General features: G+C 38.2%; 1 protein-coding gene across 4 annotated transcripts in view; it reads right to left on the bottom strand.

Moving 5' to 3' along the window:
* Positions 1–25966, bottom strand: part of SMYD3 (SET and MYND domain containing 3) — a 764618-nt gene that overhangs the window by 592856 nt on the left and 145796 nt on the right. For all 4 annotated transcript variants that reach the window (XM_033199070.1, XM_033199074.1, XM_033199073.1 and 1 more), the window contains exons 2-3: positions 20584–20647; positions 625–732 (exon numbers count right to left, since the gene is read on the bottom strand). In XM_033199070.1, the coding sequence (XP_033054961.1) occupies positions 625–732; positions 20584–20647 (172 nt within the window). The remainder of the gene's footprint in view (positions 1–624; positions 733–20583; positions 20648–25966) is intronic.

Below are 25966 nucleotides of genomic sequence, written 5' to 3'. Positions count from 1 at the left end.
GAGGTCAGGAGATCGAGACCATCCTGGCTAACACGGTGAAACCCCGTCTCTACTAAAAAAAATACAAAAAATTAGCCGGGCGAGATGGCGGGCGCCTGTAGTCCCAGCTACTCGAGAGGCTGAGGCGAGAGAATGGCGTAAACCCGGGAGGCGGAGCTTGCAGTGAGCTGAGATCCGGCCACTGCACTCCAGCCTGGGCGACAGAGCGAGACTCCGTCTCAACAAAAAAAAAAAAAAAAGAAATTGCCACAGCCACCCTGAACTTCAGCAACCACCACTTGATCAGTTAGCAGCCATCAACATCCACCAGCGAAAAGATGACGATGCACTGAAGGCTCTAACGATCCTTAGCACTTTTAGAAATGTATTTTTTAATTAAGGTATGTACATTGTTTCTGTTGGCATAATGCTATTGCACACTTAATAGACTACAGTGTAATGTCCATATAACTTTTATATTTACTGGGAAGCCAAAAAATTTGTGAGACTCATTTTAATGCAATATTTGCCTTATTGTGGTGGTCTGAAACTGAACCTGCAACATCTCTGAGGTATACCTGAAAATGCAACTGCATATGCTCATTTAATCAAAACCCAGCTACATTTCATGAGTTTTATACTCACAAGTTTGAAGACAACTCTGCCAAGAAGTCGAACGGAGTCTGGAGGATATCTGGGTTTGCAGCTTTTAAGGCATTTGCATTCCCGTTTGTGGTCTGGCCAAGCTTTTTTCTATTAAGACAAGAGTGGGGGAGAACATAGGTGACCTAAAATTTAACTTTCAATTATACTGGTTTTGAACATCGAGAGTCATGAACATTAAATTTTAATAGTCAAAATGTAACTGCACAATAGAAAATAAAAGCAATATTCTAAATCTGAAAACAATCCAGGATGAGTCTTTGCCAAGTATGCAATGACTATGCAAGGACATTACAAGCTTCAGCTTCACCTCTGTGCTTTCATTTGTCCCCTGGTTATTACCTGGCTAGTGAAGCCCAAAGAAAGACCCATTCTAGCTTACTTAATAATGTATAAGATGGTCTTTGAACTGATTAAACAGGATTCAACAATAGTCATTTTGAATACAAAAAGAAAATGTCACTCCAAATGAGAAAATAAAACACATGGTTCAGAAGACTCAAAACAGGGATGACAGCCTTCTGAATCTCTGTGCTGCTACAGAAATATCAGGAGGGTTAACATACCCCAAATATAAAACCTCTTTGTTTTAAAAGCAACATAAAAAGAGCTGTTAGCTAAAATCATTACATGTCCAGTTTGTCCTGGATGTGTCTAGGTTTGTATCTATGTCCTGGCTTAAACATTAATAGTGCCCCTTTTCACTCTGAAAAGTTCTGGTTTTGATGACAAATTACACGGTCACCTAACCCATGATCCTAGCCGTGTGCTGGTCTGGCTAAAGAGACCACTGAGTTCGTTGCCAGGGTTCGGATGAACGGACTGAAGGGAAGGACACTATCCCTGAGCCTTGGATCAGAAAGGCCATGGCTGTTTTCACACAGAATCACTTTCATATGGAAATAAAATCCAGGTCATCTAATATGTAGCCCTGGTGAGTAGAAGCCTCAATGAAATGTCTCTCATGTTATATTCTGAAAACTGGAATTTCCATTACTGAAAGGCCTGATACCCCTACTCATTCTTATTTCAAAAATTAGAAATCTGCTCCCCCATTTCTGGGTCTATAAAATCCTCCTTAAAGGGACTGCGGTCACTTCCACCTGCAGTAGAAACATACAGCACAACCAAAAGTTTCAAAAGAGCTGCAGCTACTTCAAAACTGTGACTCAGGTTCAATGTCAAGCCAGTATTTTGCTCAGAACAACTATCCATGTCAACTTGTTGGGTGACAGCTTTGTCTGTCTTCTATTTCTTAGTAACCCAAATGGTGGAGACATTGTTTCTAACAGGTGTGTCACAACTTCCATCAATGCTACTCACAGTTGCCTCACTTCCTCTATGACAACCCTCTCAATGTGCTGTTGGTAACTTTCGTTTTGGTATTTACACTTCACTCACTTCTAAACAAGACCGAGCTGATTCAAAGGAAAGATGTGTATGAACTAAGACTGCAAAACCAGAAACAGAAAATATTAAAATTATGGAAGGGGGAAAAAGGGAAGCATGCTAGCATCTACTTAGCATTCTACAAGGTACTAGACACATGACTAAGCAAATAACAAAGCACGTTTCATTTGATTTTCATAGTAATCTAAATGGTAGGTATTATCCCTCTATTAAAGATAAAGAAAGGCTCAAAAGCTGATATCTAACTATCAGACTGCCTAAATATAAAAAGAGAGTAAAAATTCTTAGCATGCTAAACATGAGAGCTGAGTAATTTGTGCACTACATTTGAGTGTTTGTACATTTATTTCAGTTGCCTCACAAGCAAGGCAAAAAAGAAGGCATGATGGTTTATGTAATTCTCAACTGACAGAAAGTAAAAATAAATAGTTTCACCAAGATTAAATCACAGGAGGGATTTATTCCAAGAATGGTAATCAACACACTGAACAATGTCCTTAACAACAGTTCACAACTGTAATGGCCTTTCATATGACTTTTAATATCAGTACTCACTGAAAGGCATAATATTAAAAGACAACTCAGTGAAACAACAAGCTTCTGTTGATCAGGCGGCTAGTCCTGGACTAGCAATTAGCAACTACCAATGTGTGTAAGAGGCCTAAAATATATATGGTACAATTGTCAAGTAAGTTTTAAAAACACAATATCATGTTGACCCTACTTAGAGATTCAAAATATACTTAGCATCCTAAAGGTTCTAAATGGACTAAAGAACTGTGTATAAATTATTTAACACGGTTTCCCATGCTTGTTATTGTCACCCTTTAGGAAGTTAGGTTGGTATTCACTGACTCAGATATACATATATATATATATATATTTTTTTTTTTTTTTTTTTTTTCCCCACCCGGTCTTTGCATGTGAGTGGGTTAAGCTAACAAATTTACATTCATTTGCACTCACAAGAAACAAGAGTGTGGACTTTTTTGGTTTTTCACTGATAGAAGGGAGAACCATAAGTTTGGCGGAAGTTTTCCTTTGATTCTAGAAGCTGAGAAACCTGTCAGATGCTCTCCTGGACACAGTGTGTAGGCAGGAACAGATAACACAGTACCAATGGGTCTATCAGAAAGTACCTTAGGCTCTGTTCAAATGCCTGTGTCCAGCTGAACAGGGCTTGCACTCAGCAAAACAAGGCAGATATAATTTGAGGCAAAAGAGCTTAAGAGCAGATTTTAATCAATTGTCATTTTAGCTACAAGAGATTAGCCATAACCCCTCTGTTAAAACCTAATTGAGCAGCTCAGCCTCCTGACAGCTTACCAGGGTGAAATAACTACAAAATGTACACCAGATAATGAACAACTCATCAGTTAGATGACAACATTTGGAATTAAACATCCAAATTTTGGGAAATTCCTGTTAAAACAACTTTAGGTCCTTAACATAATTGATATTGAGCTCTTATTTCTCAACAATAACTAGAAACTAGACAAAATGTTTCTTAAGTTTATTCCTAGATCACTGCCTGAAAACATACTTATTTTCTCATTTGCTTCAGCAAAAATATGTTCATTATTTCCATCTAAAAGCCAAATCAGATCATTTAGGTATAAATAGAGAAAGCAATCATATCACTTAAAATTGATCTGTAATCTGGTACCACGTATCAGCCCATTCCTTTTCTTTTTAAAACATTAACTGCTAAAATGTATCATTCAGCTTCACCTATCACATCTTACCATCAGGGTTACAAACACAAGCATACCACAGAAAAGGCTTACAAAGAAATCTTTTTATGCAGCCCTTTTGACTTTGAAGCAAAACATGACAATCATACAAAAATAAAAGGCATTATCTTCACTCAACAAACTAACCTTGGTCAAGACCTCAATGACACATTTGTCATATATATTTGCCAATTTCTCAAAAGACAACCTTCGTGATTTACATTTTTTCCCATTTTCTTACATTAATTCCAATACAGGATATCATTAAGATTTTGCTGATAACATTGGCTGTTGTATTTTCTGTTATCATAGCTGAAAATTAACAATGATGTACAATAAGCATAAACTGGCTTGAGAGACAAAGGAAATTAAAATATTGCATTAAGAAGCGAAAACAAAAGGAGACCAGAGTTTTATGCTGGAAAAAAAGGAAGTGACATCTATAACGCAATTCTTTCAGTGTAGGCATCACTCAAAAACAACTTCAGAATCTACACATTTCATAATGTATTTTATAGTATTCACAACAGTTCACAACATAAACTAATTAACCACGCCAATAGTTCTCAATGGGAGTGACGCCTATCTTGAGGGTTGTTTGAGAAATTTATGGGGGTATTTTTATTTGTCACAATGTTTACGGAAAATTACAGGGACTTAATGAGCAGGAACCAAAGGAGTCAGACGTTCTGTGTAGGACAGTCCTACAAAATGAAGAATTATCCAAATCCAATGCAACTTTTTTATTTTTGTTTTGTGAGACGCAGTCTCACTCTGTCGCCCGGGCTGGAGTGCAGTAATAGGATCTGGACTCACTGCAAGCTCCACCTCCCGGGTTCACGCCATTCTCCTGCCTCAGCCTCAGAGAAGGTGGGACGACAGGCGCCCATCACCGCACCCGGCTAATTTTTTTGGATTTTTTTCTTTAGTACAGACAGGGTTTCACCGTGTTCACCAGGATGGTCTCGATCTCGTGATCCGCCCGCCTCGGCCTCCCAAAGTGCTGGGATGACAGGCGTGAGCCACCGCGCCCGGCTCCAGTGCAACTTTTAAGTGTCCTACGAAATTCTATGAAGGTGGAACACTTGTTTATAATTGTCTTAGCCTAGAACTAAATCTCCTTTTACATTTAAAAACAAAGAGCTTGTTTTTACATAATCCTAACAGCACTGAATTTTCTAGGTGAATCAAAGGAAGACTGTATTTTAAGAATTTTACCTAAATTACTCAATTAAAGTCCTATCACTGAAGGCAACACCACTTAGAATATGTGAATTACCAATACAGCCCGCCTTCTGACCCGCATCTCTACTTCCCTTCTCACACTGACTCTATGTATAGGTGCAAATATGTGACTAATGATGTCTTCCAGTCTAATCATACCTCAGCATTTACATACTAAAATACATATTATTTTATCATAGGTTTTCAATTTCTTTTTCCTTATATTCCAATTATGGCATTATATTAATGTTTTGAAACTATGTAACTAGATACATTGCATTACCTGTATAATTTCAAGATAGTAGAGAGGGCAATAAAAATATTTCTCACACAAACGGGGAGTTGGGTCTGAAAAGAGCCGAGAAGCCCAGATCTGGAACAATGCTACACAGTTATACGTGCCACACACATACACAAGAATGTATTTTTAAATACGGAGCCTCAGACCCAGCCTAGGGATTCTGACAGTACCCGTGAGATAGAATCAAGCGTCCCACTGCAGGGCTGCTGTGGTTTCAACGTGTACCTCGAAGTTCATGTGCTGGAAACGTAATTCCCAGTGCAACCCGTTGAGAGGCGGGTGCTTTCCGTACCTCAGCGCTCATGAACTGATTAATGTCACTATTGCAACAGTGGGTTTGTTATAAAAGCGAGTCCCGCCTTTTTTGTTCCCTCTCAGGAGCATGCTCCTGTCACGTGATACCTTCGGCCATGTTAGGATGCAGCAAGAAGGTCCTTACAGATGGGATCCTTCAATCTTGGACTTCCCAGCCTCCAGAAACACTAGCCAAATAAATTTCTATTGTTTATAAACTACCCAGTCTTTGGGACTCTGTTAATAGCAGCACAAAAGCAGATAGGATAGATAAGACAAGGGCATTCCATGAGTAGCTAAAGTTGAAAAACCACTGAGCTAAACTAAATCACAAAGGAGGTCATTATATATACTAAATAGATGAAACAAAATACAATTCTGTAATTATCATTGAACTATTGCTCTAAAGAAATAAATATTTTATAATATTAAGGTGGAGAAAGTGTTTCTAAAGAGAACACAAAATGTAAAAACCATAAAGGAAAAGAAATATATATTAAATTACATAACAATAAATAATTTTTGTATAACGGGGGAAGAAAACCAGAAACAAGGTTTAAAGGTAATAAACCATGAAAAAAATCTAAAAAATATGTATATATTTTGTATATAGACATAGTGTTAAATGTCTCCAGTATACAAAAAAGTCTTACAAATAACTTTTGAATATTTCAAAAAATAAAAATAAAGGTAAAGGAAATGAATAGGGAATTCATGACTGAAAAAAAAAACCAATAGACAAGTAATACAAACCACATCAGTGCTCAAAGAACTGATAATAAAAATTAGATAACATAGGTGTCCCAGTAACTGGGCAAAAATCAATATAACTGGCAGTATTTAGAAACATCTAGGATTTGGGGAAACAGGCATTTTCCAGCCTTGTTAGTAGAGTTGTAGGTTGCTCTGACCTTTCTGATGGGTATTTGGTAATGAATATCAAAATTTTAATGTGCATATTGTTAACACAGAAATATTATTCATAAAGTAATTTATTTTTAAAAATTTAAATAGTATAAATAAATTAATTTAAGAATGTTCCAGCCGAAGCAACATAGGGAAATCCAGTCTCTACCAAAAAAAAATTTTTTTTATTTAGCCAGACATGATGGCATAGCACCTGTATTACCGGCTACACCACAGGCTAAGATGCGAGGATCACTCCCAGCTACGCCGAAGGCTAAGATGGGAGGATCACTCCCAGCTATGCTACAGGCTAAGATGGGAGGTCGAGACTACAGTGAGCCATGGTCACACCATTGCATTCCAGTCTGTGTGACAGAGCGAGACCCCAGGTCTCAGGGGGAAAAAAAGAATGCTCACAATAGAAGATGATTAAAATACTGAAAGTTAATTTTTCCAGCTTTTCCTAAAAGAAATTGCTATTTTTGTCTTTCTCTTTATAGCTTTCCATTACTATTTAAATTTTCTCCAAAGACCATGGAGTTTATGAATAAAAACAAATATAATTTTATGTCTACCAACTGAGAATCAGGGAGAAGTACTTTTATATGAAAGGGACAGCAAAATTATGGTTTAATAGCTTAACTTTTTAATGTTTATTTTGGAAATCTGGTTGCAACTCAAAGCATGATTGAATGGGTTAATTTTTAAATGTTAAAAAAAGCTTCAATGAATTGTTCTGTAATGCTGAGCAATTCTTTTTTAATTCGGAGACTCAGTAAGTTGTTTTATCAGTTTAGCTATATTCATGTCTGTTTTTCTCAAATGAGTATAGTACCAATTAAGTACACCTTACATGAAACAGGTGTTCAACACATATTTTATGATTTATTCTAAAACCAGTACCATTAAGGAGGTAACATTTACTATATATTATCATTATTTGAAATTAAGGCCATACAAAAAGAAGAAATGAAAGCAGACTCTCACAATTCTTTCTTTGACCAGTAAGAGATGGTCTTGATTACATGATCACGAAAGGAGTGTATTGATGAGATGCTACACTAATAAGAGAAAATCAATTTATTTCTTCTTTCTTACGCAAAATAACATTTGCACTATTATCATAATATTTCCCTCTCCTCTTTAGATACAAAGTCCCTATTGCTCACTCAAGAACCCATTTAAATGCTGTTAAACACTGAGCTTTGGTTGGAGTGGATATCCATTTTAGGGTAGGTCATTAGTGTTTGGGATAGAATGTAGGAAGGGTCATCCTGTATTGAACCTTGGATCGGGTAAGATATATCCAATTCATGACATCAGCTCACCAGGTATTTATTCTATAAGAAGATTAGATTCAAAGATTTGTAAGGCAGTCTTCCAATGATAAAATTCTATGAGTCTGTAATATCCATTCCTAACAAACATCTGAATTATGTCAAAATAGGTTTGAAACCTGCTTGGGTTAGGCTTATAATCATTGAAAATCTGCAACAGTATTTTCCTCAGATATTTGGTCATTAAGGATGAAGAAGCTGTCTTTAAAAATATTAAAAAGAAAAAGAATTTTTTGAGTCCACTTATTCAACAGTTTCATGTAACATTAACTAAACATCTTCTATGTGAAATATCACAATAATTTTTTTCCTACATATTCAGGACTCCCTCCACTCACAATCATCTGCAGAAGTTTCCTATGGTCAAAACTTAGGATAGCTGAGCTGCCATGCAACTTGCAGGAAATAAAAGATACTCAACAGTTTTCCATTCACATCCAGTTTGCTTGATAGCAAATAATTATGCCTCCTCCTTTTCCTTGAAATGTAGTCCAATATTGAATTACAGATTGTCAGATGCACACAGATCTGAAAAGCTAGAATCTGGGAAAAGAAAACTGGAAGACTAAGCAGGTTGTCTCACAGCTACAGTTGACTGACAGGTATTGATGAAGATCTTGCAAAAAATCTCCTTAGAGCACACTAGAGATTAGTGATAGATATGAGACTTATCACTTTGAAAGCTTACTGAATGCTGTATCAAATGTAGAGCAAGAGCATCTTCTCACTAGTCTTAACCAAATTAGATAAACAGGGCCAAATATAAAGAAGGAATGTGGCATGAAAATGGTCCTAGGGCATAAGATTGACAAGTGGAAAAAAAAAGAACAAGAATCAACGATTACTTCTTAGGCAAATGGGAATTACGGTCAATCATCATCTAGAGCAGGGTTCCAAAAATACATGGCCCACAGGTAAAATTCATTCTTACATTTATGTAAAATTCAAATTCATGTACATTCTAATTCGTGCTACATTTTCAATAAAAACAGGGATATAGCCACACTGATTAGTTACATTCATTTATTTCATGCTACATCAGAGTTGAACACATATGACAAAAATCATATGGCCACAAAGCCTAAAATATTTACTATATAGTTCTTTACAGACAAAGTTAGCCAATGCTTGATCTAATGAGAGATCATATGAAGATGAAATGACTTAATGGATAGTTTGGCTGGGGAGCAAAATAAATCATGCACTTCCACAGACTTCCAATCTTATTTGGAAAAAATATCTATCCTAGATTGATAAAAATATCAACACCAGCTTCTAGCTGAATATGGTAGGTGGTGCACATGTATTTTACTTCCTCAGTAAAAGTAATTATCAAATTTTTTACTCCCAAAGTGAACTGAAACAGCCATCAATGGATGAGTGGCGGGGAGGGATGTGGTTAGCCTCATCTGAGAGTGAAAAAATGGTGGTAAGAGGACAGGCTGCAGAAGCAGGGTCAAAGAGGCCACCTGTAGGGACAGTCCCATCTGAGAGGGAAGGTCAGCCTGACAAGCAGATTCTAAAAAGGATCTAGAATCAAAGACTGTACACTGGGAGAATGGAATTGAAAAACAGATGAGAAAGAGAAAATTAATCACAAGTCTGTATACCAAAGAGTCTCAAAACACCTCTTCTCTACTTTTGGCTTGATTGAGTAAGCAACAGAAGGTTAATGTACAGAATCTTGTTGAATTTGATGCTAAGATTATCTCTGATCCAGATTATTGCTATAGCCTCCTATTTGGTCTTCCGGCCCTGACTCTTACCCTTCTAGAACGGCTTCTTCAAACAATAGTCTAATTCTTTAAGTGACTTAAAAATTGTGATCACTGTATTAGAGAAAAAGAAATAAAATCAATGCACATTTAATGGCTCTGTGGTGACCAACATGTTTCAAACTACTTGAAATATAATTTACATTATTAAATTATATTTAGGTTGGTGCAAAAGTAATTACTTTTAATGGCAAAAACCATGATTATGTATAATAAAATGTATCCATTTTAACAGTATTGTTTGATAAGTTTTTGTTTTTTTGAGATGGGGGTCTTGCTATATTGTCCAGGCTGGTCTCTAACTCATGAGTTCAAACAATTGAACTTAGCCTCCCAAAGTGCTGGGATTACATGCACATGCCACTACACCCAGCTCTGATAAGTTATGACATATATATATATCTCCATATAACCAACACCAAAATTAAGCTGTAGATGTTAGTACTCCCCAAAAGTTCCTTTGTGCCCCTTACCTTCAAGTCCTCTATCCCAAGCAACTCAGTGGTTTCGTCTCTATAATTATAAGATCAGTTTTGTCTAGTCTAGAACAGTATTACTTCTTTTCATCTGGCTTCATTCCCTCAACAAAATGTTTTGAGATTCACTAATGTTGTGGCATGCATCAGTAGTTTGTTCCTCTTAATGGACAAGTAAAAGTATAGTATGCATCTCTTTATTCATTTACCTGTGGATGAATATTTCACTTGTTTCCAGGTTTGGAACATTGAACAATTATGTACAAGCTGTTTTTGTAGACATAAGTTTTCATAACTCTTAGGTAAATAACTAGGAGTAGAACTGCTGGGTCACATGGTAAGTACATCTTTAACATTACTACAAACCACTAAACTTTCCCAAAACGATGATAACGCTTTACATTCCCACCACCAGTGAACAAGAGTTCCACTTGCTCCATCACCTTGCCAACACTTGACAAGGTCAGTCCTTTTAATTTTAGTCTTTCTAGTATTAATATTTCATTACGGTTTTAATTTTCATTTATCTGATGACCAGTGACAATGATTATCTTTTAATGTATATCTTCTTGAAGTGTCTCTTCAAATCTTTTACCTGTTTTACTGGGTTTTCTTACTACTGAATTATAAGTATTCTTTATACATTCTAGATACAACTTCTTGGTTGGAGGGAGAGAGAGAGAAGGAAGGAGAGAAAGAGAAAAGGAGGGTAAGAGGGGAAGAGAGATGTCTCAAATATTTTCTCCAAGTCTATAGTTTGTCTTTTCATTTTCTTAATGAAGTCAAGGAGCTGAAGGGTTTAATTTTGATGAAAATCAATTTATCAATTTTTCTTAGTGCTTTCTGTGTTCTACATAGGAAATTTTATGTACCCCATATCCAAAGAGCTTCTCCTATGTTTTCTTGATTTTACAGTTTTAGCTGTTAAGTTTAAGCTGATTAAACCAAAATCTTATTCAATCTAGTGAAGAATTGTTTTTACTTTTATCATTTATTTTCCATGTGCACATCAGCACAATTTGGTGAAAAGATCATCCTTTCTTATTGAATTATGTTGGCACCTTTGTTGAAAATCAACTGGCCATATATGTGTAGGGCTATATTCTTTATATTTTTATTTCTGAATACAGGTTAAGTATCCCTTCTTTGAAATGCTTGGGACCAGAAGGGCTTCAGATTTTGGATTTCTTTGGATTTTGAAATGTTTGCATTATACTTACTGGCTGAACCATCCCAAATCTAAAAATCCAAAATCCAAAATACTCCCATGAGTATTTCCTTTGGGTGTCATGCTGGTGCTTAAAATATTTGGGATTTTGGGGCACTGCAGATGTTTTTATTTGGGATGCTCTACTTGTATTATGATGTGTTGACATTTTAAACACCTTTCTGACTACAGAGAAGACCGCTCCTACCCCTCCCAGGGACAGCCAATTCTAAGAAATAACAAAGAGTGAGCCGAGGCAGGCGGATCACGAGGTCAGGAGATCGAGACCATCCTGGCTAACATGGTGAAACCCCGTTTCTACTAAAAATACAAAACTTAGCCAGGCCTGGTGGCGGCGCCTGTAGTCCCAGCTGCTCAGGAGACTGAAGCAGGAGAACGGCGGGAACCCGGGAGGCGGAGCTTGCAGTGAGCCGCGATCGCGCCACTGCACTCCAGCCTGGGCGACAGAGCGAGACTGCGTCTCAAAGAAAAAAAAAAGAACTATAAAATAAGTCCTCTCCTCTTACATCTTGCCATCACACTACTAAAGGCCTATTTACAGTGGTTCCTTTTACATCATGTGTAGCTATAAAGAAAAAATTATAAGACATACTGTATTCGTACATTCTCATGCTGCTATGAAAAAATACTCGAGACTGGGTAATTTATAAAGGAAAGACGTTTAATTGACTCACAGTTCCACAGGGCTGTGGAGGAAACTTATAATCGTAGTGGAAGGGGAAGCAAACACATCCTTCTTCATATGGCAGCAGGAAGGAGAAGTACCCAGCAAAGCAGGAAGCCCCTTACAAAACCATCCCATCTCGTGAGAACTCACTCACTATCAAGAGAACCGGATGGGGAATACGGTCCCCATGGTCCTGGTCCCCACCGGGACACATGGGGATTATGGGAACTATGATTCAAGAGGAGATCTGGGTGGGGACACAACCAAACTACGTCACATACTAAAGGGCAAAAACCATAGTTTGAAGAGACAGAGCAAGCATTAGTACCAGACTCAGATATGGCAAGGATGTTGGAATTATCAGACGAGAAATTTTAGAAAACTATAATTAATATGCAAAGGATTCCAATGGAAAAGGAGACAGCATGCAGGAACAGATAGGAGATACAGGCATAGAAACAGAAATTCTAAGAACCAAGAAGAACTGCTAAAGCAAAAACACCAACAAAAATAGAGAATGCCTTTGGTGTCTTACTGGTACGCTGGACAGAGCTGGAGAGAAAAATCTCTGAGCTGAAACTATCTCAATACAGTAACCACCAATATTAAGAAGCAAAGAGAAAAAAGACTTCATAAAAAAAAAAAAAAACCGGAATATCCAAGAACTGTGGAATGATTACAAAAATGTGTAAGATATATGTAATCGGACATGTCAGAAGAAGAATAAAGAGAGAATGGAACAGAAGAAATACTTGAAGTAATAATGACTAAGAAGTTCTCCCAGATAAACGCCAGGCACCAAACCACAGATCCAGGAAACTCACAGAAGACCAAGCAGGATAAAAGTCCAAAAATCTATACCAAGGCATGTCATTTTCAAACTACAGAAAATCAAAGGTTTTTTAAAATACTGAGAAGCCAGATTTTTATAGCTAAAGATAAGTATATGTCTGTTTTAGATATTCATAGATACTGAAATGGTTTCAGTAACATGTCATTTTCTAAAAATATCAAAATACTTGAAAGGTGTGTGCTATGGTTTGAAGGTCTTTACCCTCCAAAACTCATGTTGAAATTTAACTACCATTATATCAGTGTTAAGAGATGGGACCATTAAGAGGTGATGTGGCCATGAAGGCTCTGTCCTCATGGGCAGGATTAATTCCATTATGATACCCTCTTGTCTCTTGGCCCCTCCACCTTGGGATGCCTTCCACCATGTGTTGTCACAGCAAGAAGGCCTTCACCATATGTAATCATCTTAATATAGAACTTCCAAGCCTCCAGAAATGTGAGTCAACAAATTTCTGCTCTTCACTTATACACTGATGGTGGGAATGTAAATTAGTTCAGCCACTGTGGAGACAGTCTGGAGATTTCCCAAAGAACTAAGACTTGAATTACCACGTGACCCAGCAATTCCATTACTGGGTATGTACCCAAAGGAAGATAAGTCATTCTACCAAAAAGACACGTGTACCTGTATGTCTATCCCTGCACTGTTCACAATAGCAAAGACAGGGAATCAATCTAGGTGCCCATCATTGGTGGACTGAATAAAGAAATGTAATATATATACACCATGGAATACTATGAAGCCATAAAAAAGAATAAAATCATGTCCTTGGGCCGGGCGCAGTGGCTCGTGCCTGTAATCCCAGCACTTTGGAGGCTGAGGCAGGTGGATTGCCTGATGTCAGGAGTTCAAGACCAACCTGGCCAACATGGTGAAACCCTGTATCTACTAAAAATACAAAAATTAGCCAGACATGGTGGCAGGTGCCTTAATCCCAGCTACTCAGGAGGCTGAGGCACAAGAATTACTTGAGCATGGGAGGCAGAGGTTGTAGTGAGCCTAGATCGCACCACTGCACTCCAGCCTGGGTGCCAGAGTGAGACTCTGTCTCAGAAAAAAAAAAAAAAAATTACGTCTTTTCCAACAACATGGATGCAGCTGGAGGCCATTATCCCAAGCAAAGTAGCACAGAAACAGAAAATCAAATACAGTATGTTCTCACTTATAAGTGGGAGCTAAAACTGGGTATACAAGTATATAAATATGAGAATAATATACATTGAAGGCTATAAGGAAGGGGAAGGAGGGGGATGGAAGGGCTGAGAAACTACCTTCTGAGTACTATGCTCACTTCTTGGGTGACAGGTTCAATCATACTCCAAACCTCAGCATCACACAGTAGACCCCTGTAGAAAACCCACACATGTACCCCCAGAATCTAAAATAAATGTTGAAAACAAATTAAATAAATTTGAAGAAACAAAAAGAAATTTGTGTTCTTTATAAATTACCCACTTTCAGTTATTCTGTTATAGCAGCACAAAACAGACTAAAATAAACATCTTACATATAGAGGAACAAAGAATCATAGCCAACTTCTCAGAAGCCATGTACAAGAGAGTGGAATGAAATAAAGTACTGAGAGGAAAAAAAAAACCTACTAATCTGGAATTCTGTACCCTGTGAAATTATCCTTCAAAAGTGAAGAAAAAATAAAGACTTTTTCAGGAAAACAAAAATTGAGGAAATGTATTGCCAGTAGACCTGCCCACATGAAATGTTAAAAGAAATTCTGTCGAGAGAAGGAAATGATAAAGGTTAGAAACTTAGATCTACGTAAAGAAAGAATGAAAATCAAAGAAGGAACAGACGAAGGTAAAATAAAAACTTTCGTTTTTCTTATTCTTAATTGATCTAACAGATAATAGTTTGTTCAAAATACTACTAATAGTATCAATATATTTAATTATGTATGTTTATGTATAAGCTAAATAAATGACATAAGAGAGGGAGCAGGGACCGGGCGCAGTGGCTCAGGCCTGTAATCCCAGCACTTTGGGAGGCCGAGGCAGGTGGACTGTCTGAGCTTAGGAGTTCAAGACCAGCCTGTGCAACATAGCGAAATCCCATCTCCACACAAAATACAAAAAGTAGCTGGGCATGGTGGTGCATGCCTGTAGTTCCAGCTATCTGAGGGGGTGCTGAGGAAGGAGGATGACTTGAGCTGAGGAAGTCGAGGCTGCAGTGAGTGGTGTTCAGGCCACTGCACTCCAGCCTGGGTGACAGAGCGAGATCTCATTTCTAAAACAATTTTTTTTAAAGAGAGGGAGCAGGAATTAAAAGTGTTTTGTTATTCTAAGTTACTTACTCTACCTGTAAAGCAGCAAAGTGTTGAGAGTAAACTTGGATTCGTTTTAAATGTATATTGTAAACTCTGGGACAGTCACTAAAAAAGGAACGGGTTCATTTTAAATGTATATTGCAAACTCTGGGGCAATCACTAAAAAAGGAGATATATGTATATCATATATATATCTGATATGCTAATGAAGAGAAAGGAAATCATACAAAATGCTCAATTAAAACCACAAAAGGCAGAAAAACAGTGAAAGACAACAATCAGAACAAAGAACAAGGGAACAAATAGAAAACAGATATGATAAATATTAACCCGACTATATCAATAATCACTCTGAATGTCAATGATCTAAATGCATCCATTAAAAGACAGGGATGGTCACAGTGGATCAGGACACAAAACCCAACCATATGTCATCCACAAGAAACCCATTTTACATAGAAATAGATTAAATGAACATGGATAGAGAAAGATATACCGTGCTAACACTAATTAAAAGAAAAGCAGAAAGAGCTACATTAATTCTAGATTTCAGGTTAAATGTCACCTCTGCAGGAAACCCTTCTGTATCCACCTGCACACAGGTGAGTCTGTGCTCGGCCCAATCACAGTCAATCGTATAATCATGGGCATCTGTCACTGTCTCACTACTCCATAACAGAAGCTTTACCAAAGTCAGGATCTTATTTACTTGCTCACTGCCTATTACTTCTCATACCAACCCCCAGGACTTAGAGCATAATAATCACGCTAACTCCCATGTAGAAACTAAATTAGAAGTGGGAAAGAATCGTAGTAACCATGAAGCTAATCCAGAAAAGAGACCATGGTAACTGGTAGTACTAGAGAAGCTGGAGAGAAGGGAACCAATTCAGATCTTTAGGTAGTGAGATAGTAAAATCAGCACAATGTGATGATTAAATGGATGTGTGGCCAGGAAAGGATGAGAATCGGAGATGACACCTGGCAACTCAGACTGCTGGGTGGCTGGTGAAACTGTTCACTGAGGCTGGAAAACATGAAGGGAAGTAGGTCTGGGGGAAGATAATGTACTCAGATTTAGACATGTTACACCAGAGACACCTGTGCAACAGCCAAGTGGAAATCAGGAGAAAGGAGGCTGGAGACAGAGTCCTGAGAAGGAATAATATACAGATGCCCCTTGAAGTCATGAGAGTAGATAAGATTACGCAGCAGGCAAAGGTAAAGGGAGAAGAGAAAAACTTCCGGCTCCAGATACCTGTGGAGGTCAAAAACTGAAATACGACCAAATCGTTTTAAACTTTATGTAGCATTCCCTTTGTGTTTACAGGTAGATACAAAGCTGACTTATCCACAGTACATTCCGTGCAAAGCCTATCAGGTTGAGGCCGAGCACAGAACATTTATGAAATAAACAAAGCTTGACTTCCTTCATTATCGCTGCCTTGGGTATGGCAGTCTAGAAACCAACTTATTAAATCACTCTGCTAAGTGCTTACTAATGCGGAATTAATTTTCTACCCATCAAATATGAATCAAATCATTCTACAACTAAGCGTAAAATGTAAATCCAAAAATACGATTCACATTTTTAAAGAGGTCTATAATTATCCATATAAAATAGAGCTTGTATCTGCTAAAACAGTGCTTTTGAAAAGCATATAAATTACAACTTCACGTAGTGCCTAACTGCTTATTTTGCTCAGCAATTAATTCATTCAACTAGAAATGTATATATTATAAATCAAATTAAATCCTGAAAAGGTAAAATAATACTTGGTGAATTACTTGAAATTGACTTACTTGCTATCACCATTGCTGCCATTTTTTGTTTTGAAAATGCTTTTTTATAAGAAAATTTAGCCTGCTCCTCCTCTCCGATCTTGGAATCATGTGTGATGTTCTGTTTATGCCAATAGAGAAAAAAGACTGGACCTCCTTCTATTAAATTATATGATAGACACCTCATAATAAGGTAGAGACAGGAATATAAAGCCACTGATGACAAAAATATTTTGACCAGTAACAGAAACAGTACTGTACACAGGAGTAAATACATATGTAGATGTGTACACTATATATGATGTACAGACCAACAGGTTGGTGTATATCCTCCATCCATAAAATAGACACATTTGGATTATCTCTGAAAAACAGAAGTAGAAGTGGGAGACTTTTATGTTTTACTCTGTATGATTCTATACGATGTTTTTATATAAAAACATATCCTTGTATTGCTTATGCTTAAAAATGAAATGTGCACCGGATGTGGTGGGCTCATGCCTCTAATCCCAGCACTTTGGGAGGCCAAGGCTGGTAGACTGCCTGAGCTCAGGAGCTCGAGACCAGCCTGGTCAACATGGTGAAATCCCATCTCTACTAAAATACAAAAAAATTAGCTGGGCGTGGTGGCACACGCCTGTAGTCCCAGCTACTTGGGGAGGCTGAAGCACAAGAACTGCTTGAACCTGGGAGGTGGAGGTTGCAGGGAGCTGAGATGGCACCACTGCACTCCAGCCTGGGCAACAGAGTAAGACTCCGTCTCAAAAAAAAAAAAAAAGAAAGAAAGAAAAACGAAAAAGAAAAAGAAAAAAGAAAGAAATGTGAATACCAGTAGCAATGACACCATCCTGTGGGCACAAGGCACATGTTGCACCCTGCAGTACCCCAGTAGCCTCTCTCAGACAACTTGATGGCATGGTCCCACACATCAAATGCTAAGCTAGTGAACCAAAATCATGTCCCCCTGGGGAATACATATTATGGATTTTATACTACAGATTTACATCCTCTGTATCAATTTCCATTCCAAGTGCTTTTGCGTTCTGTTCATTACTGTTCACAGTTCAGTCTGTCATTTAATTTTGCGCAGCTTTGTGGGTATCCACAATAATTACAATGTTTAATGCTGTATTTTAAGGTTGGGATAAACACAGCAGTTTCAATGCATATGTTCTGGCCAATCTTTAACTCCCCCTCCACACACATACAAACACATACTCTAGCTGTTATTATATATATCCTTCATCTTGCTAGCTGTTTTCCTGTTACCTTCCACAGTATATCTGACAGTGACATTATTATTGATGCTCCAGTAAACAGCTAATATATGTAGTAAAAACACATGCACTACAATGAATCAAAATGACACACCCACCCACCAAACTCCCGCTACTCATTCTAATCAGATAATGGCTTTTCTCCTCCTTGAGTGTACTACAAAAGGATGAAGTGGCACTAGAGGAAAAACACTCATAAAACAGGGGAAAAAATGTTTTATTAAGTAAACTGTTTATTAAATGTTTTGTTAATAAACTGTTTAGGTCATTGAGATTAGAAAGCAAGTTTGCCTAGATTTGTGTCAAATAATAGGATCATTTTTCACTTCTCTATGTACTCTGTTTAATCTGAAGTTCCTAGAAACAAATAGCTGAGCTTCACATGAATAAAACAACCAGAACATCACCATAAAACAACCTTTCTGGAATGAACACTGTATAAAAAGCAGTATTAATGTTTCACTTTTTGCTTTTAGTTACTTCTTGTTGGTAACAATCTTACATAAACCAGGGATCTTTCTAGCTTCGACAAAATTTGTGTATAAAAAATGAAGTGGAAATAATACAGTCATTTTGAAATTTCTTATCCTATTTTAATTAGAAAGTATTATACTGGCTGGGCACAGGGGCCGACACCCGTAATCCCAGCACTTTGGGAGGCCAAAGCAGAAGATCACCAGAGCTCAGGAGTTTAACATCAGCCTGGGCAAACAGTGAGATCTCATCCCCATTAAAAAAATTTTTTTAATTAGCTGGCCATGGTGGCATGTACCTGTAGTCCCAGTTGCTCAGGAGACAGAGGCAGAGAGATCGCTTGAACCCAGGATTTCAAGACTGCAGTGAACTTGATAACACCACTGCACTCCAGTCCAAGAGACAAAGCAAGACTGTCTCAAAAAAAAAAAACCCAAAAGCCAAGAAACAAAAGAATAATACAATATATAATGGAAAACTAGACCTAATCATAATGTTGGAGCAAGAACAGAATTTAGGTTTAAAAAAGCAGTTAAAAGTCTGAATACCTGGGTTTCATTTCTGAAACTTCAGAGCCTACTAGTTATAGAATATTTGGCAAGGTGGCTGCCTCTTTGTCCTCATTTTCCTTATTAATAAAATGAGCATAATAATAGTACCTAATTCTCACAAGACTCTTGGAAAACCAAATGGAATAATACAGTGCCTGGCACACAGTGGATGCCTAATAAATATTAACTCCTATTGTTAGTACAGATTCAGAAACTGAGGCCCACACAGTTTGTATTTTCCCTGAGATAATTTAACCAGCAAATGCCAGAATTAGCATGAGAACCTGGAACCCCTGATATTTTTGTATATTTGATTTCTTTTCCATTAAGACCACTATTTGTGTAGTCTCAAGAAATTACTTTCAAAGGAGAAAATGAGAGAGAAGAAAATCCCTGAGACAAGCATGGCCTCAATTTAAAAGAAGGAAGGAAGAAACTCTGGAGGTGTGTGTGCATATACAAAACACAAGAAACAGAAAGGATGAGTGGAGGGTGGCGGGGAGGAGGCAAGTGACACAGACACAAAACCTCTAATTAGACTTTTTAATAAGATGTAACTCAAGACATAATTACATTTCTTATTAAATGATTAATCATAAGGTTAGAAGAAAAGGTCATGTTGAATGTTAATTATACATCCTTTCAAGAATTTCAAAGATGTTAACAACAGTACTCGTAAATTAACTCAAACTCTTGGCAGGAAATTTGGCATTATCTTTAAAAATTCAAAAGGCATATATCCTTTCAACAATCAATACAATAAAAAGAATTTATCCTACTATTAATTTGGGGAAGTGTGCAAAAATGTGCAAGACAGGATGTAAAGTGCATTACTGGCAATACCAAATATTATAAAAGTTCTAAGTATTCATCAACAAAGAAATTGTTATTATGGCCAATTCATACAATGAAACATACGGGATACAAAATGTTCCTCAAAGCAGATTGTTAAATGAAAAAAAAAATCAAAGTACACAAGAATACGTGTCAGATTAACCTATATTTGTTTTTTTAAACATAGGATATAGATAGACAAACATGTCTGCACAAGCAAATGCTGCAAAGACACATGAGAAACTTAACAGTGGAAATGAGAATTGAAGTCAGGGGACAATAAGATGGGGAGGAATAGACATTTACTTTCACATAGTAGACACAGACACACACACCCAATTTTTCATCATATATATTTAATATTAGTTTTAACATTTTAATGTCCCTGGCGACCTGTGTGACTCAGCAGGTGAATAACAAGTAAGAGTAAGTTAAAGGCTGTAAAGAAGTAGACATAGACAACAGGTATAGTGAAGGACAAATTTAAATGTAAATAATTTGAAAGCTTCACTTATATATGGCTGAAAAGTCTTACCTGACACTTAGCACTACAGTATTTGGCGACGCGGCACTGAGAGCATCGCATCAGCTTTTCCTTCCTGTGGGGGGAAAAAATTAATTCTGTGTTAAGAAATGAGTGGGAAACATACTACATAGTTGAAGAAACAAAATATAAGCCAACATACGGACACCAGTATGTTCTGTTGACTCCATTATGTACAGTCCCTTAAGATCTGGATTTTCACACTGATGAGCCTCCTCTTGAACCTTCCATGTGAGACACTGACAGAAAACTAAGTCCTTTGGTCTGACAGAAGATGGCAGGAAGACGCAGGACGAGCTTGCAGCTCCCGATCACAGGCAGAGCAGCGTGTGGGGACTCACACTGTGAATTTTTGATCCAAGAACCACCACAGCAAGCAGGTAACTAAGGTAAACCGGGTAACTACTAGGTAAACTAAGAGAATCCACAGGCCCTTTGAAGGCACTGTATCGCCATTGCAGGCTCCCTGAGACTCTGAAAAGATGTGAGCCGCTTGCTTGCTCAGCAGGGAGGCTGGTGGTCTGGGGCAAGTTCGCAGTCACAGTCACCAGCTGCCTGGAAACAGACTCCGTGCTGCTGTGGGGACACGGTGGGAGTGAGACCAGCCTTTAAGACTGCCGGCTGCATGGGAGCGGGATGAGGCCTGTGACTGCTGGCTTGCCCCTACTTTCCTGGCGGCCTGTGTGACCCAGCAGGAGCAGCCATAATCCCCCTGGGAACATAACTCCATTAGACTGAAAACCACATCGCCATCCCAACAGCAGCCGCAGCAATCCCCGCCCAAGGAGAATCTGAGCTCAGACACACCTATCCCTGCCCCCTGGTGATCTTTCTCTACCAGCCCTGGTTGCCAAAGACAAAGGCCATCATCTCTTGGGAGCTCTGTGGCCCTGCCCACCACCTAACAAACCTGAATACGTAACCAGGCAACCTTAGGGCAAGTTTGCTTCCTCCCTACAGGACCACAGCTGAGGTGTTCCTGAAGGCACCAACTCCTGGCTGGAGGCCAACCAACACAAAACCAGCACACTAAACAAAAACACAACCAAGGACGCCTGTAGAGTCCACTTCACGCCCCCGCGACCTCCATTAGATCCCAAGACTCTTAGCAGTCACTCGCCAGTACCAACCCAGAGCCCAGTAGCTCCACTGGGTGGCTAGACCCAGAGGAGCAAAAACAATCACTGCAGTTTGGCTCTCGGGAAGCTCCATCCCTGGGGAGGAGGGAGAACACCACATCAAGGGAGAACCCCTTGAAACAAAGGTATCTGAACAGCAGCCCTTGAGTCCCAGATCTCCCCTCTGACATAGTCCACCCAAATGAAAAGGAACCAAAAAAACAATTCTTGTAATATGACAAAACAAGGCTCTTTAACACCCCCCAAAATATCACACCAGCTCACCAGCAATGGATCCAAACCAAGATAAAATATCTAGATTGCCAGAAAAAGAATTCAGAAGGTTAATTATTAAGCTAATAAAGGAGGCACCAGCAATGGATCCAAACCAAGATAAAATATCTGGATTGCCAGAAAAAGAATTCAGAAGGTTAATTATTAAGCTAATAAAGGAGGCACCAGAGAAAGGTGAACTCCAAATTAAAGAAATCAAAAACCTGATACAGAATATGAAAGGAAAACTCTTCAGTGAAATAGCATAAATAAAAAACGATCACAACTTCTATAAACCAAAGAAACACTTAGAGAAATGCAAAATGCACTGGAAAGTCTCAGCAATAGAATCAAAACAGCAGAAGAAAGAACTTCAGAGCTTGAAGACAAGGCTTTCGAGTTAACCCAATCCATCAAAGACAAAGAAAAAAGAATTTTTAAAAATGAGCAAAGCAAGAAGTTTGGGATGATGTTAAGCATGCAAATCTAAAAATAATTGGTGTTCCCAAGGAAAAAAAAGAAACCTAAAAGTATGGAAACACTATTTGAGGAAATAATCAAGGAAAACTTGTCTGGCCTTGCTACAGATCTAGACATCCAAATACAAGAAGCTCAAATACTTGGGAAACTCATCACTTAGGCACACAGTCAAGAGGTTATCCAAAGCAAAGACAAAGGAAAGAATCTTAAGAGCTGTGAGGCAAAAGCATCAGGTAACCTATAACAGAAAACCTATCAGAGCAACAACAGATTTCTGAGCAGAAACTGTCAGAGGCATGTGAACCAGGGCAACTCCATCTTGAACAGGAGCTGAGTAAAATGAGGCTGAGACTTACTGGGCTGCATTCCCAGACAGTTAAGGCACTCTAAGTCACAGGATGAGACTCAAGTCGGCACACGATACAGGTCATAAACACCTTGCTGATAAAACAGGTTGCAGTAAAGAAACTGGCTAAAACTCACCAAAACCAAAAGTGATCAGAGGTCACCGGTCATCCTCACTGCTATACTCCCATCAGTGCCATGACAGTTTACAAATGCCAGGGCAACATCAGGAAGTTACCCTCTATGGTCTAAAAAGGGGAGGCATGAATAATCCACCCCTTGTTTAGCATATCATCAAGGAATAACCATAAAAATGGGCAACCAGCAGCCCTCGGGCGGCTCTGTCTATGGAGTAGCCATTCTTTTGTTCCTAATGACTTTCACTTTACTCTATGGACTCACCCCGAATTATTTCCTGTGTGAGATCTATGAACCCCCTCTGTAACAGAATCCTATAAGCTAGAAGGGATTGGGGTCTTATTTTTCGCCTCCGTAAACAAAACAATTATCAGCCAAGAATTTTGTGTCCAGCCAAACTAAGCTTCATAAATGAAGCAAGATACAGTCTTTTTATTTTTTTTATTTTTTATTTTTTTTTATTTATTTTTTTTTTTTTTGAGACAGAGTCTGGCTCTGTCACCCAGGCTGGAGTGCAGTGGCCGGATCTCAGCTCACTGCAAGCTCCGCCTCCCGGGTTTACACCATTCTCCTGCCTCAGCCTCCCGAGTAGCTGGGACTACAGGCGCCGCCACCTCGCCCGGCTAGTTTTTTGTATTTTTTAGTAGAGACGGGGTTTCACTGTGTTAGCCAGGATGGTCTCGATCTCCTCACCTCGTGATCCGCCCGTCTCGGCCTCCCAAAGTGCTGGGATTACAGGCTTGAGCCAGCGCGCCCGGCCGATACAGTCTTTTAAGACAAACAAATACTGAGAGAATTCGCCACTACCAAGCCAGCACTACAAGAACTGTCAAAAGGAGCTCTAAATCTTGAAACCAATCCTCGAAATACACCAAAACAGAACCTCCTTAAAGCAGCAATTTCACAGGACCTACATAACAATAACACAATAAAAAAAAACACACAAGGTAGTCAGACAACAGACAGCACAATGAATAGAACAGTACCTCACATCTCAATGCTAACGAACACCACAGTGAATAGCATAGTACCTCATGTCTCAGTACTAACGCTGAATGTAAATGACCTAAATACTCCACTTAAAAGATATGGAATGGTAGAATGGATAAGAATTCACCAACTAAATTTCTGCTGTCTTCAGGAGACTCACCTAACACATAAGGACTCACATAAACTTAAGGTAAAGGGGTGGAAAATGACATTCCATGCAAATGGACACCAAAAGTGAGCAGGAGTAGCTATTCTTATAGACAAAACAGACTTTAAAGCAAGAGCAGTTAAACAAAACAAAGAGGAACATTAGATAACAATAAAAGGACTAGTCCAACAGTAAAACATCACAATCCAAAATAGATATGCACCTAACACTGGAGCTCCAAATTTATAAAACAATCACTAATAGACCTAAGAAATGAGATACATGGCAACGCAGTAATAGTGGGGAACTTCAATACTCCACTGACAGCACTAGACAGGTCATCAAGACAGAAAGTCAACAAAGAAACAATGGACTTAAACTATACCCTACAACAAATGGACTTCACAGATATTTACAGAACATTCTAGTCAACAACTGCAGAATATACATTCTATTCATCAGCACATGGAAAATTCTCCAAGATAGAACATATGATAGGGCACAAAACAAGTCTCAGTAAATTTAAGAAAATCAAAATTATATCAAGTACTCTCTCACACCACAGTGGAATAAAATTGGAAATTAACTCCAAAAGGAACCCTCAAAATCATGCAAATATATGGAAATTAAATAACCTGCTCCTGGATGATTGCTGGGTCAACAATTAAATCAAGATGGAAATTTTAAAAGTCTTTGAACTGAACAATAACAGTGACACAACTGATCAAAACCTCTGGGATACAGCAAAAGCGGTGCGAAGAGGAAAGTTCTGAGCATTAAATGCCTACATCGAAAAGTCTGAAAAAGCACAAACAGACAATCTAAGGCCACACCTCACAAAACTGGAGAAAGAAGAACAATCCAAACCCAAATGCAGCAGAAGAAAAGAAATAACAAAGATCAGAGCAGAACTAAATGAAATTGAAACAGACAAAAAAAAAAAATGCAAAAGATAAATGAAACAAAAGGCTGGTTTTGAAAAGATAAATAAAACTGATAGACCATTAGCAAGATTAACCAAGAAAAGAAGAGAGAAGATCCAAATAAGCTCAATTAGAAATGAAATGGGAAATACTACTACTGATACCACAGAAATACAAAAGTTTATTCAAGGCTACTATGAACACCTTTACACGCCTAAACTAGAAAACCTAGAGAGGATGGATAAATTCCTGGAAATACACAACCCTCCTAAATTAAACCAGGAAGATATAGAAACTCCGAACAGACCAATAACAAGCAGCAAGACTGAAACGGTAATTATTTTTAAATTGCCAGTAAGTAAAAGTCTAGGACCATAAGGATTCACAGCTGAATTCTGTCAGACATTCAAAGAGGAACCAGCACCAATCCTATTGACACAATTATTCCAGAAGATAGAGAAAAAGGGAATCCTCCTTAAATCATTCTATGACGCCAGTATCACCCTAGTACAAAAACCAGGAAAGGACCTAACAAAAAATTAAAACTACAGACCAATATTCCTGATGACACAGATGCAAAATTCCTCAACAAAATACTAGCTAACTGAATCCAGCATCACATCAAAAAGATAATTCATCATGATCAAGTGGGTTTCATACCAGGGATGCATGGACGGTTTAACATCCACAACTCAATAAATGTGATACGCCACATAAACAGAATTAAAACCAAGAATCACGTGATCATCTCAACAGATGCAGAAAAAGCATTTGACAAAATCCAGCATCGCTTTATGATTAAAACCCTCAGCAACATCGGCATAGAAGGGACACACCTTAAGGTAATGAAAGCTATCTATGACAAACCCACAGCCAACATTGCACTGAACAGGGAAAAGCTGAAATCATTACCCCTGAGAAATGAAATCAGACAAGGATGTCCACTTTCACCACTTCTA

This window comes from Trachypithecus francoisi, unplaced genomic scaffold (genome assembly GCF_009764315.1).
Source record: "Trachypithecus francoisi isolate TF-2019V2 unplaced genomic scaffold, Tfra_2.0 Lachesis_group5, whole genome shotgun sequence".
In the NCBI taxonomy this organism is placed as follows: Eukaryota; Metazoa; Chordata; class Mammalia; order Primates; family Cercopithecidae; genus Trachypithecus; species Trachypithecus francoisi.
Note: the sequence above shows the minus strand (reverse complement) of the source record. Positions and strands in the feature narration are given on the sequence as shown.